This window comes from Poecile atricapillus, chromosome Z (genome assembly GCF_030490865.1).
Source record: "Poecile atricapillus isolate bPoeAtr1 chromosome Z, bPoeAtr1.hap1, whole genome shotgun sequence".
NCBI lineage: Eukaryota > Metazoa > Chordata > Aves > Passeriformes > Paridae > Poecile > Poecile atricapillus.
The window spans coordinates 56,472,274-56,496,073 of NC_081289.1; the positions used below are offsets into that span (position 1 = coordinate 56,472,274).

The 23,800-nt window shown below is 38.9% G+C and overlaps 1 protein-coding gene across 6 annotated transcripts in view; it reads right to left on the bottom strand.

Annotated features, from left to right (window-relative positions):
• Positions 1-23,800, bottom strand: part of LOC131573128 (traB domain-containing protein-like) — a 33,322-nt gene that overhangs the window by 3,725 nt on the left and 5,797 nt on the right. For 3 of the 6 annotated variants that reach the window (XM_058826746.1, XM_058826745.1, XM_058826747.1), the window contains exons 2-9: positions 18,191-18,253; positions 15,988-16,066; positions 13,177-13,343; positions 12,188-12,328; positions 7,145-7,255; positions 5,612-5,751; positions 3,786-3,958; positions 2,035-2,146 (exon numbers count right to left, since the gene is read on the bottom strand). In XM_058826746.1, the coding sequence (XP_058682729.1) occupies positions 2,035-2,146; positions 3,786-3,958; positions 5,612-5,751; positions 7,145-7,255; positions 12,188-12,328; positions 13,177-13,343; positions 15,988-16,066; positions 18,191-18,214 (947 nt within the window). In that variant the 5' untranslated portion in view covers positions 18,215-18,253. Of the gene's footprint in view, positions 1-2,034; positions 2,147-3,785; positions 3,959-5,611; positions 5,752-7,144; positions 7,256-12,187; positions 12,329-13,176; positions 13,344-13,479; positions 16,067-18,190; positions 18,254-23,800 lie in introns of those variants that run through there. The other 3 variants (XM_058826750.1, XM_058826749.1, XM_058826751.1) reach the window with 3 other exon arrangements.

The window sequence follows — 23,800 nt, forward strand, 5'->3', positions numbered from 1 at the left end:
ATAAAGCTGGCTTGGAGAGCACAGACACATACACATGCAGCCCTGCACCCTCACTGACAGGCTCTGCAGCAGTTCAGCTGGCCCTGAACCCACAGAAACTCATAATCCTCTCACTCAACTCAGAGGCTTCCATATATTGCTTCAAAGGAGCCTGAAGTTATCATTTATTTATATCCAGAAAAGGTTTCTAATGTATTCAGAAGTAATCAGTTACAATAGTGCAAAAACATTGGGTGCTCTCAAACCAGGTTAGATGTGCTGAGATTAGGATACAACTAGACTGAGCTTAGATCCATGTGCTCAAACTAGGGATAAGTTATCACTGCTAAGACTTGGTGCACATTACAGCAATATACAGGAGAGTTTTAAAAAAGCATATGTATTGAATCAAGAATGGAATAAAGGCATCTCTTTACACATTCTTATACCCTTCTCCACCGATTCTTGCTCAATTCTAATACCTCACCACAATTTAAAAAAAATCAATTAATAACAGCTGGTCAGGGCACAGTGCTAATAATGCCCAGGTTATGAGTTCAATCCCAGTATGGGCCATTCACTTACAAGTTGTATTCGATGATCTCTTCCAACTCAAAATATTCTGTGGAAGACAGCAAAGTCTAATGCTAGGAGTCAGGTTCAGTGCATGAACTTAAAAATTAGAAAAAAATTAGGAATATATGTATATTTTTATCCAGAAAATTTTCATGTTCCAAGGTCTAAAATATAACTAAATACCTGTGAAAGTCTTAAAAACTTGCTACCTTAGAGAGGTGATGAACACTAAACACACAAAAGAAAGCCCTTACTCTGCTCTGCAACGGCAGTGCAACAGTATGGGGGCAAAAAAGTTTTAAGACAATCAAGTCTAAACTTCGATGATAAAGACCTTCTGTGCAGGCTTGAAGACATGCACTTGGTCTTTGGGCTATTCAGTTCTGTGCTGTCAATGATGCAACCAACAGCCACCACACAACTACATGGATTTGGACAACCTAATTGTACAGGTTATTTGCAAAGGTGCAGAGGAATATGGACATCTAGGTTTGTGACTCCAGGTGAGGCTTAGCCTTGAAAGACAGCTATAAATGGCTAGACAGAGCTTTTGTACTTAGCATTCTTGAATCCAGACAACAAAAGTCTCTCTAAATCATATTTTAGATGTCTAAATATACCATTTATGTGGATGTCAGTCTTTTCTGGTTTTCATAGCCTCTGAAGAGATGGGTGAGTTGGTTACATAAACACAATAAATGGATGTGATAAGGAAAGTGTGAATATTTAAAACTCTATAATCCTAAAACACAACAGACCAATACTACTAGCTTGTATTATAATCTCTCCTGTATTTCTGAAATCTTGACCTTTGTGGCCTTACCTTTATGGAATACATAGTCTGAATGCTTTTATTCTTCAATTCTGTCTTTTAAAAAGCACATACATCTATTTTAATATTTAATATATTTATATTTAATATTATCTATATTAATATTTATTTTGAAGCAAGAGTTCACCAGATACATAGCTTAAATCAGCTCATAATTAGTTAGGTATACACATTAAAATAAGTCATTACTTAGATATACACTTAAAAATAGGGTACAAGCAATGGCGACACTAAGCTTGTCAGAGCCAGCAGTCCTGACAAAACAAAAGCTTTAAATCCAATGATTCATATTTACCTAAGTTAGACTAAAAGCCTTATTCTGTTTTCACCATCTTCCACAGCCCTCATTAGAATTTTCATTTCAGAAGACTTAAATGAGGACAAATTAATTTTCCTCCTAGACAAGCACATAGTCTCATCTCTACTTCCCTCCATATTGAAATATTTATTTTTTCCCTTTTTCTTTTTCTTTGTTGTAAGCACAATCTGCAAGCACTGCACAGCAAGTCAGTGAGCTGACAGTGCAGGGATGACAGTAGAGATGCTTCTTCAAGCTGTGACAAGCAACCAAAATAACCTCCAAAGAAACTGCTGGATTTTAGCAAGAGAAGCTGTTACACCAATACGTAGGAAAGGACGACTATTACCTCATTATTTCCTGGATCTTTAAGTCGGAATTCCAGTTCTTTTCAATTCCTGGTACATGACCCATGCCAACAACACCAACTACAACAGCTGGGATATATTTTCTAGGTTCATCTGAGAAAAGAGAGATGGAGAGAAAGGAACATATCTGTAAAATAACTAAAATTTCAGGCTTTAAATGAACAGGCAATGTATGAGACTACAAAATTGATTTTTCCAAGATACAGGGATTTGTATAGTAGGATATACTATCAAATATTGAAACCCTGTTGTAACATACTCATCTCACCTACTGCCTCTTTCATTGTAAGTCTGAAAAAGTCAGCATGGTTTCTAGATTTTTAGAGTCATTTATTTAATATATAATATTTATTTAATAAAGAGACCTGGCCAGTGCTCATACTACAGCCTCAGGGTGACAGGCTCAGCAGATGCAAGCTAAATTAACTTCTTTCCTTCTCTGTGTAGGTCATGTTTCTGTGCTGCTTATGAGGAACATCCCTGGTGTTTGGCATCTCCTGAACAGAGAACCTTCTCTGCCACTTTGGACAGTGGCACCTGGCACAAAAAATGTAACAAGATTTGGGCTCACAATCGGAGAACAAGGCTTGAGACCACACCTGTCCCTGTGAAGTTCACTGTTAGAGACCTGGCCTCAGCAACAGCAAACCCAGGCCAGTAACACCAAGCAGTTAGCCAGCTACCATCAGACCAATGCAACACACACCAGCTCTCACCCTCACCTCCCATCTACCACCCAAATTTCACAACATCCAAAACCCGGTTTCCGGAAGTTTTCCCTAATGAAAAATATAGCACAATGCTACAAAAAAACCTTCTAAGGAATAATGATCAGGCTACTTTCCTATGGGGAAAATTCTATATAATACATAAATATAAAACATGAGTTCCTCTGTTTTGCTTTAAATAGCCACCCTTGATTTTTCCAAAAGTAAAAATGTAAAGAGCAGCCCACCTCAAAATGGAACAAAACTGTACTGAAAACACTAGAACTATTATACATATTTACCAAATTGGTTTTTCTAAATTTTCTTTTTCTCAGTCTGTTCTGGAGTTGCTCTAAATCAGAACTGCAATTACAACAGAAGTTCTGCACTAAAGTGATGACAAACACTATCTTCTTAAAAGTGAGAGGTAACAAACTTCAGTAAGCTTATATCTATAGGAAAGGCATGCAGATCACATATGGCAGCAGAATACTCCAAAGATTAGACAAATACTATTTTTCCATATGCCTATACTTCGCTGACACAGCAGTCACATATGAGTATTACTGCCAGATCACCAAAGTTCCTAGCAGCCAAATTTTTAAGTATAAAAAAAAAACCCATGAAGAGTACTGAAATTAGAGAATTAACTTAACAATAAATGAGTCCCTCAGCAGCCAGTGACAACAATTAATTTGGTGAGATAACGGGGCAAGTGAGATAGACTGTCCCATACTGCGCTGTCCTACCAGCCTTTTGAAATAGTTGTCTGGCTAATTAGTACTTTCCAGTTTTAAATAGCACAATGAGAAAGGAAACATAATTTAGAGTCTATTGTTCTATGTGGTTTCAACACATAGAGTACATTACAGAAGAGTAATATCCCTTTTAATTTTTTAAGCATTGTATCCTATGTGACATGTGGCATTCATGAAGAGAGCATCCCAGATTTCCTGAGAACTGAATTTTTGACCAGTACACAAAGTACACCTTGCTGGTTATAATCTCTGCTTTAAAACAATTACTTTCTGAAGCTCGAGGTAGTTCTATCTGCTTTGCTGCTTGCTTCAGCATGTAGGTCAAGTAAACATCTCGTTCGGAGACAATAGTTCGATGAAGATCAGGGAATTCTCCAATCATTTCTGCCATCATCTGTTCCAGTAAATCCTTCTGTTTGCACTTCTCCACATCATCCTTACTGAAAGAAAGGTAAGTTTTCTTAGTATCTGTTACACTTTTAAAGGTCAACACAGACAAACTAATGAAAAGAAAACAATACCTAAGTACAGTCTACAGTTCTCCTCCCCCAGTTTTCCTCTCCAGAAAGAAAATAATCTCCATAAACCTGCAAAACTTGATACCTAACAATGCCTCTACAGAGAAAGAAAGGGAAAGAAAAGCAGTCACTTGCCTTTAGCCAAGTCAACTGGATTTTCTCCCTTCCCACTTTAAAAGCTGACAACAACTCAGCAAAACCACTAGGGCTTCAAAGGCAGGAGAAAGTGGTGCCCCACTTTCATTGTGTATTGATAAGCTTTGAAGAGCCTCACACACCTCTTCTGAGGTAGCAGATCTGATCACTGAACACTCAGAGACTCTACTTGAGGAACAAAAAAGGCACACTATAATGCACAGTCTGAGGGCATGGAAAGACATCTGTAGGTTCCTAGTGTCAATCACAGGTCTTTAGAAGGGAAGACAAAGTTATAAACCAATTCCCAGAACAGAAGAATAGCAAATGGGCAGAAAATGCAAAATAAGAACTGCAGGAGTAAATGTAATGAGCTTTTATTCTTCTCATAGGTGCTATAAACCCTTCTGTTAGCATCTTTAGCTGTGGGTCATAGCTTGCAGCAATGAAATTATCTGGTTTGGCATCACTGTCTAGTAAAGACTGATGTCAAACAGGCTTTCTTTAGTTTCCAAGACGAGAAGAACACTACAAATGTCAGCAGGGCAAGCTAAAGGAGAAATGCTAGCTTTCAACAGACCCAGAAACATCAACAGACTGACAATTTTGATGTTGAATTATTACTCCGTTTTCCATGGAATCTCACAATGGCTGGATGTAGAACTCTTCAGAATATACAAATTATTGTACTGAGGCCTTTCTCTTATTTACAATATCCACACACAGTGGTGGGAAAGATTTTCTGCATAAAAATAATAAAATAATAAAATAATAATTTAAAGGAAATTTTTAAAGTATACTAGGAATTCCTCAGCACCTAATCTTACACTTCACCCAGAAGCAATGCAGTGAAAGACAACATTTGATGTTGTGTTATATTAGGAACAGTCACAGAAGCACGACATAGACTCTCTAACTGGGTTGCACAAGAGAGCAAGTTTTAGTATTCCTGATTTTCTTTTATAGACAGGTCCAAGAGGGTCCGAGAGGTAAAACTCTCATTGGTCATCAAACCAACACATCACTATCATTGGACAGTTAGGAAAAACACCCCTTGACTGTTTCTTGCAAGGAAACAACAAGGATCAAAACACCTGCAAGGATTGTTTTCCTTCTCTAAGAACTGTTTTGATTCCTATGATTTCTCAGGCCACACTTTCTCAGGCCAGTCTGAGAAAGTTATGTGACTTGGTTTCACACGGGCTCAAATCGATGCCTGAAGCATAAAAATCTCTTATTTGACCATTGTCAGTTCCCACAACCTAACACAAGATCAGAAAGACAGCTTTCACTTCAAAAATACATATTATTGCAGGATAATCTGTATTCATCCTTCTCACTAATGTCAAATTTCATTGCATCAGGCTGGGTATCCTCATACTAAAGTCAAACCGAAGAACTGAATAAGCCACCGAAAACATAAGGAGTGCTTATTCATACCTGATGGGGTCAGATAAGAAGCAAAGGCCCCAAGCAAGCTTGACTTTTTGCCAGAAGGAAAGTGCAGCAATTGCTCTCTTAAACGTAACAGGGATGGGTCGGTCACCGAGGTGGAATTTACAGAAAGGTACTTTACTGGCCTGAAAGAGAAGATCCAAATAACTAGTCAACGTTTCATACTGCAGCACGTCACATTCTTATTAATGAATGTTAAGGATTTACTGTGTTATACAAGGTATTTTAAAAAAGAGCAAGTAGTGTCATAATCCAACATAAAAAAATATTTTGCCTTTGCAGTAAATAAAATTTACAGAACACTACTACATTACTTCATAAAGGAATAAATCCACTACACAATGCAGTAGGTATTACAGTAAAAAGTATTAAATTGTAATGCCACACCCTTGAGGTTACTTGTACTAAAGCAGAAGTTATTACTACATAAGGTGACAATGGGGCTCAATATCTGCCTGGATCTGAAAAAAGTCTGAGGTGAACTGACTGTCATCATTTTGCTTTCACCTAGTATTTGTCAGGATCATCAACCTTACAGCTGGGCATGGTAAAATATACTAAAGAAGAGCTTATGAGACAAGAACTGATGCCAGATACCGCGTGACAATGTGAGACTTGGCTGTATGCTCATGCTGACAAATTTTAGCACAGTACTGAATTTCTAGAAAATTCTTTCATATGCATAGATGTTTTAAAATTTCCAGCAATCGCTTTAGAATAGGACAGAGCTAATTTTTTTCCTTTCCCACTTAAAATGGGAAACACTTAAAAGGTTTCATTCTGGTCTAGAATGCTCAAGAAAATAAGCCTTGAAGAATTTTTCTTTTTATTAAGGATAAATACACCAAATTATTCCAGACTTTTTACCACCAATGTTCTCTCATATTTCCTTACTAGTACATAATTTGCATAAAAATAGCAAGATACATTCTGCAAAATGGATACATACACAGAAAACACCATCCTAGCATTCCCAGAAAAAAAAAAAAAAAAGAAAAAGATTAGTGTAAAACACAGTTACTGTTTAGTTTCAGGTATCACTGTTGGCAGTAGTACAAAAAGTGATGTTTAGGACTAACATACCAGTCAGATATTTCACTTGCCCAGTCTTTGTAGATGAATGGAATGTGTCAGATGTCATTAATCCTTTAGAGCTGGTTTTCACAGCTTGAAATCCTGACACCACCAACAGTGGGACCAAGATCAATATTCAGAATTCAAAACCAATTATTTAAAAGAAACTAAGTTATTAATGAAAACGAATGTCTTCAGAAATATCATCAGGAAGAAGCCTTATCATTTGAAGCCTTTTTGGAATTGCTTTCCTACCACTTACGTCTCCAAATCTTTGTACCTTAAAGTTTGAAGTCAAAAATGGTTTTTACTACTTCACTGGCTTCAGCAGAGCTATGGCCAGAGTGCTCTTTTCTAGGCAATAACAAAATGGTTTTATTGAGTTCAACTCTGGAAGCAAAAGGCCAGTAATCTGACCTCAGAAAAGCCATTTCAAGTTCGCACCTCTTTGAAAGCCTCCCTGAATTCTCCTCCTGGGGCCATTCCCAGCTGTTCTGTGATGTGAGCAGAAACCTTCAAAAGCAGCATTTGCATCAATCCAGACATGACTCCGTTCTAGCAGAAGAGGGAGAAAAACATGTAAAAAAAAGTCAACAGGCTGAAGAATACACTGTTCACAGAAGTGAAAAAAACATTCATTATTTTAATGAAGAAACAGCACTGAAGCTGCATTTTGGACCCAAATCACTGATCAATACATCCCATATTTCAGTTTTTATCAGTTTACCTAGCTGTGCGGCTAATTCTGCCTTTCAACAAAAATCTACAGCAGGTTGAGAAAATAAAGGATAGCCAAACTTGTTTTAGTCTATGTTTACACTGTCTGCTTAAAGAGAGTGTCTGAATAACTTAATGGTTAAATAGTTCATACTGTGTATTTAATTTTTCTTGACCTATCTGGATACAAAAAAATAAAGGGACCACAGGAGCATATTCCATTAAATGTACAGTGAATGCCACATCCTAGAAGTACTGAAGTCAGTAGCCAGTGGTCTAATCCCAGACATGTCTACAATCATGAAAAACACTAGGCTGAGGACTGGTGAGATGCAGAAACACAGAGAATCTAACACTGTACAAGAAATCGCAGTGTATGATTTCAGCACACAGGATCTTAAAGAGACCTCACAGTCCTGAGTACAAGTCAGTTTCACAAGAAGATTGAAGGCTCTCTATTGCTTTTTTGAACTGGACTTAAAATCAAAGCTCTATTCTTGAAAAAGAAAAGAATTCTCTTATGTATACTTAAGCAAAATTTTCCTTTTCTGACATTTTACAAAAAGAATGAAAAGAACATCTCAAATCCATCACTTCTGTCCAGCTCTGTTACTTTTATGATTAGGACTCAATGAATCAACACTACCTGTCCCAAAGCATAACTTGCACCTTGGTTACACATCTCCTCCAATGTGGCATCAGTCACATTCTGCCAAAAAGGGCACTGTCTCTTGACAAAGGCTAATTTCCTGCTGTATCAGCTTCATGCAGCTGAAGATAAGGTTACATCATATTAAGCCTGACTTAATATAACTGCTGGAAGTTACCAGAGAAAGGTCCTGGTCTCCATTCCTTGCTCCAATGACCCACCCAGTCAGACCCAGATCCAATGCTTGTGTGATCTCTCCAAAGGCTGTGGGTGGGTTTGTGCCATTAAATGGACTCAAGAGTCACTGAGGACCACAACCGGCAAAAAAGAAGGGTAATTTTCAAAGCAAATTGATTATTTGTTTTATCATACTATAAACTAACAAACATGGAAGAAAGTCAAGTCCTGGGCTTCTGGGGAGAGCCAAAGAAGAAACAGGAGAAAAAGTGTTTTCACAGCATCCCTGAGATCCAGTTAAAGTGCCTGCGCAACGAAGCAATCCAGAAGTTCAAAAAAGATACTCACAACCCCCTCCAAGAACTAGGGTAATGCAGCCTGAGGCTAATCACTGGCTGATCTCTCCTTCAGGATTTATGCACCTGAAGTTGTATTTTAACACTGTGATTTGTACTGCTGGCTAACAGAGGGATGCATCTTTGAAGTGTTTCCAAGTGAAATTTGGAAATTTTCAAATTTCCAAAAATTTGGAAATTTTTCTGCATGAAACTTAATGCCTGCCATATTTATTTAGCATGAAGGAGATAAAGCAGCTGTATGTAGCAGCAACCAGCAATAACTGGCCAGCCAGATACTGTCAAGGGATAAAGAGAAAAATGTACAAAAAATGATGAGAGCAAAACAGTACAGGAGGTTATTATCTGTACTCTAGTATTACTCAGTGCTGTATAAAGGAAAGCTGACCACAAAAGAACATTAAATCCCAAGTGGATGGCCATAATTTCGTAGGTTAGATGCAACAGCCATAAATAAACGTAGCGATGCACAAGTATAAAGAAATTTAACTGCACAGGCAGAGGGATGCAAATCTATTAGCACACAGGAAAGAGAAAGCAAACCCCCAAGTTTTTCAGCTCAATGTTCAATAGCAGTCAGAAAGCAAGAAGAGTAAGAGATTACCGGGAAAGGAACAATAACGGAACATGAAAGCACTGCTGTACAGTTTTTAGCAGACTCCTGCCTTGAAAACAAGATTCTTCGACTAGAAAATGTGCAAAGAAATACCAAACATATGAGAAGAGATTAAACACACTAAATACTCATGAAGCTTGGGAAAGGATGACTGAGGGAAGATACATTACTGGACACACAACTAGCACAGAGACAGTGAAAAGGGCAGGAGGAGAGAGCAATACCCAGGCAAAGAACACTTACACTATGTATGGGAACACAGCCTATGCAGGGGGCCTTGGAGCTACTCTTTGACTGCATAACAAGTCACTGATCCAGCACCAAGAGCAGAAACAAGCCACGTGTACCTTCATTTGCAATTCTTGTAAAAACCTTAATTCCCATGAAGGAAGGCAGCACAGCCTTGACACCTGGAGCCTGGAACTGGTTTTCCTACTGCTGCAAGACCACTGGTAGTTAGATTTCAAAGCACAAGTGAAGGTAGCAAGTGAACAGCAGCCTGCTCCTGTCCTTATGGATGTGCCTATCATCTATCAATTCATGTTCTGTTTTATTTAAGAGGACTATCCCTGTGGGTTACCTAAACATGCACAGCTGTATCACACAGTGCAAAAGATGAGCTTTTTTCACTAACCAGAACCAACATTACAATCTATTTCTGCACAGGTAACTTCAGACAGAAAGAGGCTGAACTGTAATTCCACTGTCACTAGCTCACTTTCTATTCTGTTCGGAGAGCAAGGTTTCTCAAGGCCTCCACTGTGCCAAGAGTAACAATCTTACAGCCGCCGGGAGATGATGTAGCAAAAACCGAGCCCTACTCAAACTACCACAGGGCCATGAAATGGACACAGAAGGGATAGTGGAACCAGGAAGCCAGGGAGAAGATAAGAGAACCGGTCATATCAGTACTGTACATCTCCAGGTTATCCACATTTGAGCAAGATACCAGTTCTGCACCATGTTGCTTTGCTTAATGGAAAGCAAACAGGTACTCCATTGCAAACAACTGTAAGGGTTTTGAAATTCAAGGAGGAGCTAAAGGAAGTCTGGTTTTAACCTGCAGCAGTTACTTGATAAGCTGTGGATAGCAGTGACCCATTGCAAATATGTATGTTTCATGCCAACATTCTGCTCAGCTTCCAGCTTCAATTAAGAGCAATGAAATCAAATTTTAGTGCTTAATACTAATGTAAGTAAGTGATTATAAAAAGACACCATTTGTGTTTTTCTTCCTCATTTCCAAACTCAAGGATGAAAGCTGAAAGCAGTTTTGACTTTTAATGTAGCTTTTGGGCCTGTCCATTTCAATGAGAGGAGGCAACTAAGGCATAACTGAGCAACTTATAAACTGGTCTGATTTTTATCAGAGAAAAACAAAGACACTATAATTTGGCCTGACACAGTTGGACTGTTCTTCCTGGTTTTCCCTATATAATCCATGCTGTTAGTGTTTCAAACAGGAGAGGTTGGAGGATTTTTTGGTTGAGACCATAGAAAAATACATTCTTTAAAAGGCCCAGTGTTCATATTTTATTATTTGCATTATTCCTGCAAATAAAGTAAAAGGAGACTAATACTGAACTGCAAGAATAGGAAGGATCCTCACAGTATTCTCTGGCTTTGGAGCCAATAGAGTCTGAGTTTTCTACTGTCTGCACACAAGATCACTTCATGCCCTGGTAGGAAGTGGTAACTGCAAAGCTGCCAACATGAATTTACATCACAGAGAAAATGAAGTCTGCTATTTTGTTTTCACTGTCCTTTTCCCCTTAACACAACACAAAATGTTGCACTTAGCGTTGACATAAGAAAGTTTCTGTGCCCGTTCACAAGGTCAGAAGCCCCCTAGCTATGCGGTTCCAGCTGTTGTAAACATGCATTTTGGCTACACGCATCAGAATAATCCACCTTACCCAAGATAAACAGATAGATGCAGCAATTCATGCAATACGCAAGTGTTTTGCAGTGTCTTTTCCTTTGATAGGGCATAAATAAAGAAAACAGGAAAGATGCATTATTGCCTAACTCTGCATGTCAGAAAGCCTGCTCTGAGACCCTGTGTGAGCATACACACTGCACAGCCCCAAGACACTGCAAGTGCTTCTGCATCCATGTAGATTACATTCCCATCAGGGGCGCAGTCCTGGAAATTCCCCAATTACATCAATAAAGCAATTCCAATATACAGTTACCACACAATCAAAATAACAATCTATGAATTTCTTCATCCAAGACACTGACACTCTTTGTACTATTGACCACGCACTGCCATTCTAATCAAGTATCCTGTCATTTTTAAGTCAACTTTGTGTTGTTTAACTGTGCCTAGCTTAAAATTACTTAAATGCAAGTTAGCTAGGTGGAACTGAAAAAATACAGGACTTTTTTTTTTTGCACACACATCCCGCTATGTCCACATCAAACTGCCAGAGTAGTTATAATATGAATAGAATCCCACACTTTTTAGCCAAAATTTTTCAGAATTCCCCTTCAGGGCCTATTTGTCAATTAGAAACTACTCAAAAGACAAGTGAATAGGTAGGAATTAAAAGAACAACACACCAGGATGAAGAAGGAATGCAGCTAAACAGAAAATACCAAAATTAAGTGTCCTTTAAATAGTTGTGATACAGATGCAGATTGCAGGAATAATAATCACATTTAAATATATTAGCAGAGCATTACAATTGCAAAGTTAGACTTGTGTTCTGCAAATGGAGCAGCTGTTAAATGCAGGAGGATTCCTGTTAAGGTAAAAAATTCGCCCAACCAATCCCATTGTGAAAAGAAAGTCCTCAATGCTCCATCTGAAAACAGAAAAATCTCACAAACCTAGTTTTGCCACTGTTATGGTATTCTCACCTACATCAACAGCATTAGGTTCCCAGATGGTGGGAACATTGGTTATGATTGCAATTTGACAAATTGCTCTTAGCATAAACCTTTAATTCTCACTGTAGGAATCATACCTGCTTTATAGCTTGTTGAAGTTTTTCCAGATTTATTTCTTTGGCTTCTTTTAATAATGTCTTTTCATCCATCTTTAACATAGAAACTCTGTACTGGCACAGTTCCACCACAACTACATCAGGCTGCACTTCTTGTATTGTCTGAAAAAGATGAATTTATTTATATTGCTTTAGAACAGAATTAACAGAAATGCAGCCAATATCAACATTTTAAAGAGAAAAGGGACCTTAAAAGCACATTTCAATAATAATTTTCAGTTTAAAAATCAGTAGAATAGTAAATAAGAGTTCTCCAAATAACTATGCATTGACAAAATTATTAAGGAAGGTGACAGTAAAATGTCTTAATTACTGGGTATTTTAGGACAGGATAATGGTGAACATATCGCTGGGAAAGTGAGATGGGAAGAAACACTTCACATTAAATTTTTCACAATCACAAAATTAATTTTACTTTACTCTGTGGCATTTTGCAGTCTGAGTTAGAATACACTTTGTGCAGAATTGTCAACCCTGATTCTTACAATATTCGTCCCCCTCTAGCTCCTGAATAAAGCCACTCTAAACTGCAGAGTTTGCAGGAGGTACTTGAAATAGTTCCTACTTTTACTAGGGCTTCAGACCTATTTGCAGCCTAAGAATGGAATCCAAGTTTTGTGTGGCATTGTTTTACAGCCATATATGATCCAAGCAACATAAGCTTCACTAGCGAGATTTCTACTTTCAACACTGGCACTGTATCTGCCTTTTTTACTGAAAGGCAAATAAAACTATTTGAGTTGGGAGAGCAACGAATTGCATCAAAATTTATAACTGTAACATGTCTGCCTCTGATCCCATAGTGCTGTTAGCCCTCCAACAGCCAACTAGAAAAAATAGAGCCAGAAGGTTACAGCACAGAACTAAGTCAGAGAGCTGGACTTCATGCTACGTAGAGCTCAGCTGAAACATTATAAAATGCTGCTGAAGGGCCCACACTGAGTATTTACCTTTACTACATCCTTTTTGCTGCTGTCACTGAAGTGAGCTGTTCCAACCACATACACTTTAGAACCATCCTCAGTGTCAAGCTCAGTCACAGTGCTTGGTAAAGCAGGCCTTTTCTGCCTCTTCTTCAACTTCATCTCCAGGAGAATTTTAAATGCATCTGCATCAGCTATAAATGTAAAGAAAAATAGAAAAGAAAAGCACACATGATACAAAGTGCAGGTAAGTAAGACAGAAAATAAAAATGTCACCACTAAACAGCAGAGCAGAGCTAAAAGGCCATTGATTTACCACTGTAATCTTACATTCAATTCTGAAGCTACATCATTGAGAGTGCCATCACTGGAGAGGCTGCCTCCAAGCATGGGTCTCAGTCCAGGTATCCTACCCTGTGGACACTGGGACAGGTTGTCCACGCAGTTCAGTAAGGGAAAGAGAGAAGCTGTGTGGCAGGTGAGGTGGACAGAGAAGCAAAGAATACTTAGAAAAGGTTTACACTAAATTAGAGAAAAAAAAAAAAAAAAGAAAATAAAAAAGGCATTTTTAAAATTCTAAACCCAAAGTGTTCCATTTTGGGATTCTTATCTATATAAATGATTGCAACACATGGACACTGGTGTGAATATGATGGCAAAGGCACCTGCACATATTGGCACAAATAGGATCCCTACAGCACCAACCGTAGCCTTTTCTGTGATTAACACACCAGGGATCAGTACACAAAGGAAAATTAAACCTCAAGAGGTATTTAGGTCAGGAATCCAATCATTCTTCCCTAGGTCCAACAACTATTTAAGATCAAAATGGTACAATGTGAGTTTAGCTCCTCTATGTCAAGCTTGCTGTGTGGAGAATAGGAGGATCTATCAACTCCACCACAGTTGCTCATTAAATGCCAGATAGCTTCATTGACTGAGACAGAGAACCTTTAACTCTACATCAATGGGAAATTAAAGTTGCTTTGAATGAGTAATCTTTAAGCTGTAATGCATCTTAGAAAAAAAAAGGATCAAGCAGGAAAGCAGAGTTTTGTTTCCAACCAACTCTCTTTCTCTGGCAAGCTGCTGCACAAGTTAGCAGAGGTCTCAAGTGGTCTCCAGAAGCCTGGAATAGGATCATAAGCCCAGGGGGAAAAAAAAAAAAAGATTAGTGAACAGTTTGTAGGCAGGATGTCAAAGATGCAGATAAGTTACAGCTTCCTACCACACATTCATTTTATTAACCTGGTTGAACTGTGTGGCCCTGGCCCCAGTTCTGTCCCACAAATACTAATCTTGTAAGACTTTCTGTAAAAAAAAACCAAACCCAAACCAAAAACAAGCAAACAAAAACCCCACCAAATTAAAAAAAACCAAACAAATAAAAAGAGAAAACCAAAACCAAAAAACCAAAAGCAACTCCTCAACATCCCTCTTAGCATTTTAGCAGCATACCACTTCATGGTCAATACCCAAGAACATGGTGTGCTGCAATCAGTACTGTCTGAGCTATGACAATGTTGCTGCCACAACAGCTGGTGATGCTAAGGAGGAGGTAAGGAAAACATGACTGAAAAAGGAAGAAGAGGTAAGGCTGTTGCATTTGTAGCATTGTCAGTCACATAATTATAAAAGCAGCCATAGCAGATCAACAAAAAGCCACCTAAGCAAATATCCCACCTTCTCCTTTGGTCAAAAGTGGATGCCTAATGGAGAATACAGTACAAGGGGAAGTGTGTCTAATACCTGTCTCAAATACTTTCCTAGCCTAAAGCCATTTATGGCTCAGATTCCCCCAGCTCAAAGTGGTTTTTACATATTTGGTAACCCTTAAAGGGTGTAATTACTACTTATTTTTCAAGCTTTCACCTTACACATATATTCAGAATTGGACTGAATAACGTTTCATGTGAAGAGAAAATGCGGTAATGGTACAGTACCAAATGTTGTAATTTAAGGACACAATTAAGGAAAACATTCTCAGGAGAAGCTATGGTTTTTATTGAACCAACTTCTATATCTGGAGAAAAAAGCAACATAAAAAATTAATCTGCTTCTTTAGGTCTGCATACACCTCCCATAGCTTTAGTCCAGGCTCTGTTTGCTCCCATGAAAGCTGAGATCCCTAGGAGTTATTCAGCAGTGTTGCTGTTATATACTAATTTGCCCTAAGGTGGATCAGAGCCATTCTTTGCCAAAAAGCACAATCTGAATGTTCCTATTGTTATATATGAGCACTGTATACTTAATATCACAACAGCGTATCAATATACATAAAGCAAATCCTAAGAAGCTTTTGTGGTTTTCCTCTTAAGAAATGCTTGTCATTATCTGATCCTACCAGTAACAGGTAAGAAAATATACTCTTCCTGGGCTTCACAAGACAGTTTTGGTTGGAATACCTCTATTGCCACATCTCGCAGGCTTGCCAAAACATTTTCATGCTAGCATGGGCAAAAGCATTCCACTTAGGACAACATTGTATCACTAGATGCCAGACTGTCAAAGCAAACACATGCTTATGCATCACTGGCTTAGAAAGCAATAACTGAGCTTAAAATAATAGCTGAGTGTATCTATTAAATCTAAACATATTTACTTTTCAAAGTATGGGATCAGCAAACTGACAATCAATATGTGATTGCTCTTTCTAGATTTGATTTACACGACCTGGCCTTGAAACAAATCAAGAACAGATTAAATCAGCTATGACTTCATTAGCATCTCCCTTCTTTGCTAACAGCCCTGACCTTTTTAGGTAAGGAAAAGGCAAGGACATTTAGTTTAATACCCTTCCAGTACGGTACACCCTCCCCAGTCAAACCAGAAACATACAGATATTCTGTGATACACTTGATGTTTCCTTTGGGCCATCTTCTGGTGCATCAGAGGACGACATTGGATCTGCAGCAGCCTGTATGAAACAAATTCAAAAGGAGGCTAGGAATTATAATGGAATGTTTTAATACATCTTTTCCTTTGTGAGTTTACTCAGTTTGAGCCTACTGATAATATTCAAGCAAGTAAATAATTTAAGCAGTGTCACAGTTCAAAAACATCTGTGGTTTTACAACTATTTTTCCCTAACTGCCTGAGTGTGAGAAAGAACATATTAAAAACTAATTACTTCATGCCTACTTTAAGAGATAATATTTATACCCGACATGGAGCTATAAAATAAATGGGATTCCATATAAAAAACCCAAATTTATCTCTAACACTACCACAGCACTTTCTGTGTTGAAAACTAAAATGTGCACTGATTATTTAATACCACTTGACTCAACTACCAGTCAGAATTAGTCTGTCAGGAGTCTGACAAAGTTAATCAGTACTCACAAGACTAAACACATCCATTCTAGAAGAGTCAGGCCAAATATTTGTTGGAATAAGGAAATTACACAATATGTACATCAAATCTTAGAAAGTTCATGTGCGTGGTGACTTTATCCATATCAGAAATCAAAGTCAAAAAGATATAAGGCATCTGTCGAGTTTTGCTTTCTAAAGGAACAGAAGGCAATTGAAAAGATTCCCCAAGACTGACTCTTAGATATTATCACTAGAAGTATATGATACAGGTCTTTAGCTAACAAAGACCTTTCTTATTTTTAATTAGCCAGCAAGTTTGAAAACTTATAATAGAATTCAAACAATTCCAGTCATTCAGCTAATGTCATTCAAGCCAGAGAGGCAGAGCTAGTGCAGAAAAGACTCAGGAGTAAGGGAAAGCTAAATTATAAACTACTTTTAGACAACTATCTTAATTCAAAGTTTTATCAGGATGATTATTGGAAGAATTTGAAATTTCTGAACATTAAGTCAAAGAGTTAGAGATGGGACGAGAACCCATCAACTTTTAAGTACTTTCCAAAGAACAGACAATATTGATGAGTCAGCAAGCAGGCAGCCAACCTCTCCTGATGGATGTCAGCTTTTCAGCTAAAATGACTGGTTTATTGACTTTGTACATAACCTGGTAATGTTTAAAGCAAGGCTGTATTAAGCACATCCAGTTGTTAAGAGCTTTCTACAAGAGTAATTATTTTCTTCTTGCATTCCGTTATGCTAATCAGGAATTTTGAGAAAATAAATCCTGAGTGTCTTACCATGGCCCCACTGAAGGCAAGGAAAAATTTATTATACATTTCATGGAGTAAACTCAAAAAGTACAACAGCTTTACAGTGCAAAGCTTAAAATACTCAACAGCAACACATCATCCTTTCACTACGCAGCAAGTCTGTTCATTGACAACTGCAAACTGCAATTACATTCACAAATCTAATTTACCACCAGCTCAGCTTTCGATCACAACATATGGCTTGACTGTACTGCTTCCATACATTAAGTCTAGTCACAACAATATTTTGGAAAAATTTATCCATCTGTAACACATGAAATTAACCCCATCACTTATGCTGGCTTTGTCATCACAACATCACAACACTGCAATGAGCACAGCACTAAGCCACCACATTAGGAATCTGTTGTCTTTTTTTTTATTAACAGGACAAAAGAACTGACATTCTTATACTTCATAGGATAAAAATTTCCTGAGCTTCATCTATTATACCAGAAAAAGGTTTTGAGATACACAGATATGAAAGAAGAAGAGAAGGAACAGAAAGGATAGAAAAAGCATCTCTTTAATCTGGCAAGGAACTTCAGCCATGTACAATGAGATTATTCATTAATAATCAATTTCTGTAATTTACTTACAAAACCTTTTTCCTTCTAAAGGTTTAATCTCATAGGTTAAACGATTTTATGCAATTCCTCACTTGCAAGTAGAATAATAGAAAAGACCCATTTTAGCTTTTGCAACTGGAGGGAAAGAGAACCTGAAAAGAACCTAAAGGTATCAAGAAAAATAACACTCAGCTCTCCATACCCGTTTTAAAAGGGGTTTCACACTGGCATTCTCAGTCCTAAGACTTTGCAGAACTTGCCCAAGAATAAGTGCAAGAACCTGGCTGATTCAAGTCTTGACCTTCCCTACAACTGTGCTGAGATACAAATGTCATCTCCAAATCCTACCTCAGGCTGTTGCTCCTCTTGCATTCCTGTAGCGTAGGCTTATTTTCACCAACCACACAAGAACTGCAAGAAGTAAAAAGAAATGGAAGAGAATTAAAAATTAATGACATAACCCAGAATATTTGCTCAAGAACTGTCAGGGGAAAAAAAAAAATGTGTCTCTATAGTCTGTAATAAAGGTTGAAGTAATAAAAGCAGCAAACTGAAGAGGCACAAATGTCACCTCTTCAACTCTACTGCCATTAAAAGAACCACAACAAACCAACAGCAACTCCTCCAGCAGTAGGTAAAACTAGTCTGTTTCAGTATGATTCTTGAGGTGGCTCTAAAGCCAGAGCGCAGTTTCCGCAACAGCAAAAATCTTGCTCAACTTAATCAATAGTTCTGTCCTGTCCATATGAACTACATCAAGACAGTTTTTAGACAGATTTTAAGGAATTATCTGTTTCTAGGACTTCACTGCTGCACAGAATAGGAAAGCAGTCACAGTCCTAAAATGGAATTGTAGTTATACATATTGTTTTATCTGCATCATGTGACTACAAATTAATAAATATGCCAGGGTTAGATGACCAGTCAGCTAGTATCTGTGTGACAAGCCTGTGAAACTAAGTTTCACTAAACCCTTAGTACATGGTTTCCATTTAGTTTAACAATAGGGTTGAAGGAATCTTAAAAGTCCAAAGTTCTCCCTGAAGCTGGCAGAGTGCTGTGATTGGACTTGGGTGGTACTCTGACGTGATTACACAAGACACTGAATAATGACTAGTGCTCATTCTGCTTATTCTCACTGCCATCCCACTAATACTGAAGAACTCAAAGAAAGTGCTGTTTCTTTACTACAGCATTTTGGGCTACCTCATTTGAACTATTTAATAGTACGTGTGAACATTGTTTTATTTTATTAAATAAAGAAAGAGCAATCCGGAACAACTTATTCATGGAATACATTTGCAGTCCTGCTCTGAGGAGTGGACAGACAAGTTTGGCTCCAGCCCTACGGACAGGTAAGGCTGGAGAAAAACTGGCTGGCATCTGGGTAACAGCATGCTTCAGCACACAGATGTGATGCCAAGCCTCCTCCTTCACCAAGTACAACAGACCCTTGCAGTTGGATTAGTGCTCTGTATTCTGGTTTCTAGAAAGCCATTTGCTTTCTAGCTTTGCTTGAAAAAAATATGTTTCTTTAAAAGAGCATTTGCCTGGGCAGTATGAAGCGAGTGTAATTCTGTCCACTGGCACATCTCCCTCCATGCAGTAGAGGGATTCCAGGAATTTGTGCCTCCTTGCTGTCCACTGCTCATGATCAGCCAGCAAACCGGAGATCACAGCTGCAGGCTTGGCAAGAACAAAGTGGAGCGGCCAAGATCCTGGCTTCTGCGTAGTCTCTAGAGCAAAATCCCCATGGAACCCAAGAGAGCCCCACAGCTGTGGCCACAGATCCTGAGCTTCAAGGCAAATACCTCATTAAAACAAACATTAAAAAAAAACATTAAAACAAAAAAAATACACACTGCACACAGTCCAAGAGGTTCATTAAAACAAACCATTCAAAACCATGCAAGAAGATTGCACAGACAACATAAGCACTCCAGTGGTTTTGCTACAAGGCACAATGCAATTCTAAAACCGGGATCTTCTTGCCTTCCAAGGAGTCAAGTCAAGGAAACCTGGATGGATGTCAGAGTAAGCTTGAATAGCAGGTGAAGCTGAACTGCTCTTCTGCTTCAGTATTTACACAATTTACAAGTGCTGTGGACAGATCTAAAGCAGCACAGCTGAAGGAAACCCCTGCCTTGAGACCTGCAACCTGACTGGGACACACCAACCCACAGACACCTCACTCCAGACTGTCAGTTTTGTGGGCTTAAGTAAACTCAACACCTCTTTTTATCCTGTCCTGTCTCTGACAGAAGGGTTTAACTACTTGTTGACTTAGGCAGTAAACCAGACTGGAAAGCAGGCTCAGTTTAAAAAAAAATTCTTTTCCTCCTCACTCTACCAAGGCATTTTTAGTTCAGATGATCAAACAGCTGCAGGAAGAACTCCAGCACCAAAACTTGAGGAACAGCATGAAGTGGAGATGCTGAAACCAACTGCCCTCTGAGAAAATACTTGTTCAACTACAGCATCACTGAGAGAGTACCAATACTCTGATGCTCAGCTCTGGGCTTGGCTCTCAACTGGCTTGTGCGCAAAATACCACTTTGTTCTTTTGGCAGTGAATCAGCTGGCCCTAAATACAATCTAAAGTTCTAAGCTTCATTAAGGCCTGCTGGCATTTGAAAACTTGTCTCTTATCTACAGTCCTCTTCAAAATAATGAACTGCAAGTTTTGTTTAAAGAATAGACTCCTAGACAGAAGCACTACATGGTATTTTTTCCCATCAAGTAACATTTTAGAAAACCTCATCCCATTCTCACCACTGACTAAATTATATGTCTGATAGTGGTGGGGACGGGGGGAGAGATCTTCTTCGAAGTTTACTCATGTTTACTAGCACCAGTTTTTAACTGACCTTTAGCTTTGGAGAAAACAAGCTGTTTGTTTCAAGCTCCAGCCTCTGCAGGGAATCCATGGAACCATACTTCCATGGCCAGATGAGAGAAGGGGCAGCCACAATGACAGGCAAGTCTGTCACCGTTTTCTTCTAGGACAAGTGGGCCCATGGGAATCTCATGAGGTTTGGTAAGCGTCAGGTGCTAGACCTGGGTCAGGGCAATCCCCCATCATCAATACAGGCTGGGGATCAAGGCACATGCTGAGAACAGCCCTGCTGAGAACTTGAGGGTGCTGGTGGATGAGAGGCTGGACGTGACCCGGCACTTGCAGCACAGAAAGCCAAGTCTGTCCTGGGCTACGTCCAAAGCAGTGTGGGCAGCAGGGAAAGGGAAGTGATTCTGTCCCTCTGCTCTGGGGACACCGCACCTGCAGTGCTGCATCCAGCTCTGGGGTCCCAGCACAGGAAGGACACTGACCTGTTGGACTGAGTCCAGAAGAGGCCACCAGTATGGTTAGATGGCTACAGCACCTCTCCTTTAAGGAAAGGCTGAGACAATAGTGGCTGTTCAGCCTGGAAAAGAGAAGGCTTTGGGGTGACCTAATTGCAGCCTTCCAGTACCTGATAGGAGCCTAAAAAAAACATGGAAAGGGACATTTTACAACAGCTAGTAATAGCAGTAATAACGCAACTAGAGGGAATGGCTTCAAACTAAGAGACAGTAGATTAGGATTAGATATCCGGAAAAAATTCTTTACTGTGAGGGTGGTGAGGCACTGGAACTTTGGTTGCCCAAAGATGCTGTGGATGCCCTATACCTGTGAGAGTTCAGGGCCAGTCTGAATGGAGCTTGGAGCACCCTGTGACAGGTGTTTCTGTCAACTGCAGGAAGGTTGGAATTAGATCTTGAAGATCCCTTCCTACCCAGGAATTCTACGCTCTTGTTTTCAGGTGCTTAGATTACTTAGGTTACACTGGAGGTAAAATTTTCCATGCAGAAGACCTGTCTCTAGACTCACCAGAGTACAAACAAGGCTGGGTACTCAGCTAGCAGCATCCTCCTCATTAGCACGGGCAAAAGTCCATATATTTTGGGAATTAGTCAAATACCTTGGACTCCAGGCTGACCTAGCTCATCCATGTGAAAGACACTATCCTTGTACATCTATGTATTCACAGAAGGTATGTGTGTGCTATGATATTTGAAATATAATTGAAGCCTCTGAGAGAAGACTGAATGTACCTTGTTGTTACACAGATAATGAACTGAAGTGCACAAATCTGTATGTACTTCTTTCTACCATGTCCAACAGCAAGAAAAGGGGCCAATTCAGATCAAATTCTGGCAACCATCTGAGCAATTTACATCCATGCATTTCCAAATTTCTTGCAGTTTAATTTTCCAACCTGTGTTTTGGGTTTTTTTTTTTTTTAAAGTTTACTTTCCTAAAGAAATTACACAAGGTAATAAGGCATCGTCTTTGTGTTTGTTCACCCACAGGTGAATTTTAAACAATTTTGGCAAGCAGGAAATTCTCATAGTCATTTAGAGGTACAACACACAGCACTGCTCCTCCAGGAGAAAAAGATCATTGAAGATTAGAGGAGGTGCATATGAAAAAGAAGTGGTCAGCAGAACTTGCCAGGGAACAAAAGGAAATTCAATCCCAAGCTGAAAAGCCACAGGCAAAAAAAATCCTATTCAGACAATTATGTACAGTGTTCTATAATATGTATACTGCAGTATCTCATAACCTCAAATTCTACTTACCATGAGATTTGGCATGAACATGTGAAACCAATCAAATTCCCCTCCTACAGCTACTTCAAAGGCCTTTACAAGAGCCCCTTTTGAGATATATCACATACTGAAAATCTCAGACACAACAGTGCACTTCTTTCAGATGCACTGGGAGACACAGCTTTTAGGCACTCAAAGACGAGAGATTAGGATGTATTTCTGTTCTCTTATCTGCCAGGAGACTGTCTTAATCAGGGATTCATTCTCCTGTTTCAAGTACTACCAAGAAAATTGCTGGAGCTAGAAGAAACAAAGAGGGGTCTGATGCTCCTTATAACCCAGCAAGATCAGACTTTGCCTCTGAAATTTTCTTGAAAGAACTCCTTGATGGCTGAATCTCTACCTCAAGCACCTTTTTTCCACACAAGTGTAACTCTTGTACTTACTGCATCTTTGTTAGTCCGAGGGAGCCTGCCATTCACTGAGCCATTAAAAATAGTTGTTTATATATACATGTGTGTAAAGGTGAAGCCCTTTTGTCAACTCTTAAGATACCTGGGCAACCAAAGAGGAATTTTTGAGACCACTGAACAAACTGCAAACCTAGAATTTAGCCATTACTCATGTCTAAGCACCTACTTCCTCTCAAGGTCTTCTTGCTCCCACAGCACACACAGGACAGCCATTGCTACTGAGAAAAGTACTGCCAAAGAAGAGCTGTATTTTTCCCATGCACATGGGCATTATTCTCTTTCCTCCAAAATAGCAAGTTCAGAAAGGAACACACAGAAAAAGTTCAACATCATCTAGCAATGCTTACCCTGCACAAAGGCTGGCAAAGCAGAAGTAGGAAGAACTCCCTGCCATGCTACTTCACATCAGCCCTCCAGTCCTCCAATTATAAACCAGCTTTAGTAGCACTTCTTAGCATGAAATCTTCTCATGAACTCATTTTTCATACTTGATAGCCTTAGTCAACCAAAGTGTTCCGGTTCTAGCTTCGTATTTAGGCATCTGAAACTCTCTTAGCTTGCAGTTTCAAGAACACAAGAGGTACATGCATTCACAAATCAGGGCTTCTAGCAGGTTAAAGAACAGAAGGCCCTTTCCTGTTTAATTTCAGTGAGGTAATTAACTGAGAAAATTCAAACACCACACATACAACTTGTAACAGTATCCCCCTACAGTAGGGCTAAACTTGTTCCTTTACTGTCTTGTCTAAATTTGCTTCCTTCAGACAGTGATTCAACTGAATCAATAAAAAAGCCCTCAAAAACCTCATGCTCCTACCCACATAACAACATAGCCAACTATTTTTAACAAGATTTTTATTGGATGTTTTCCTCCTTCTGAGCTATACAGAAATTC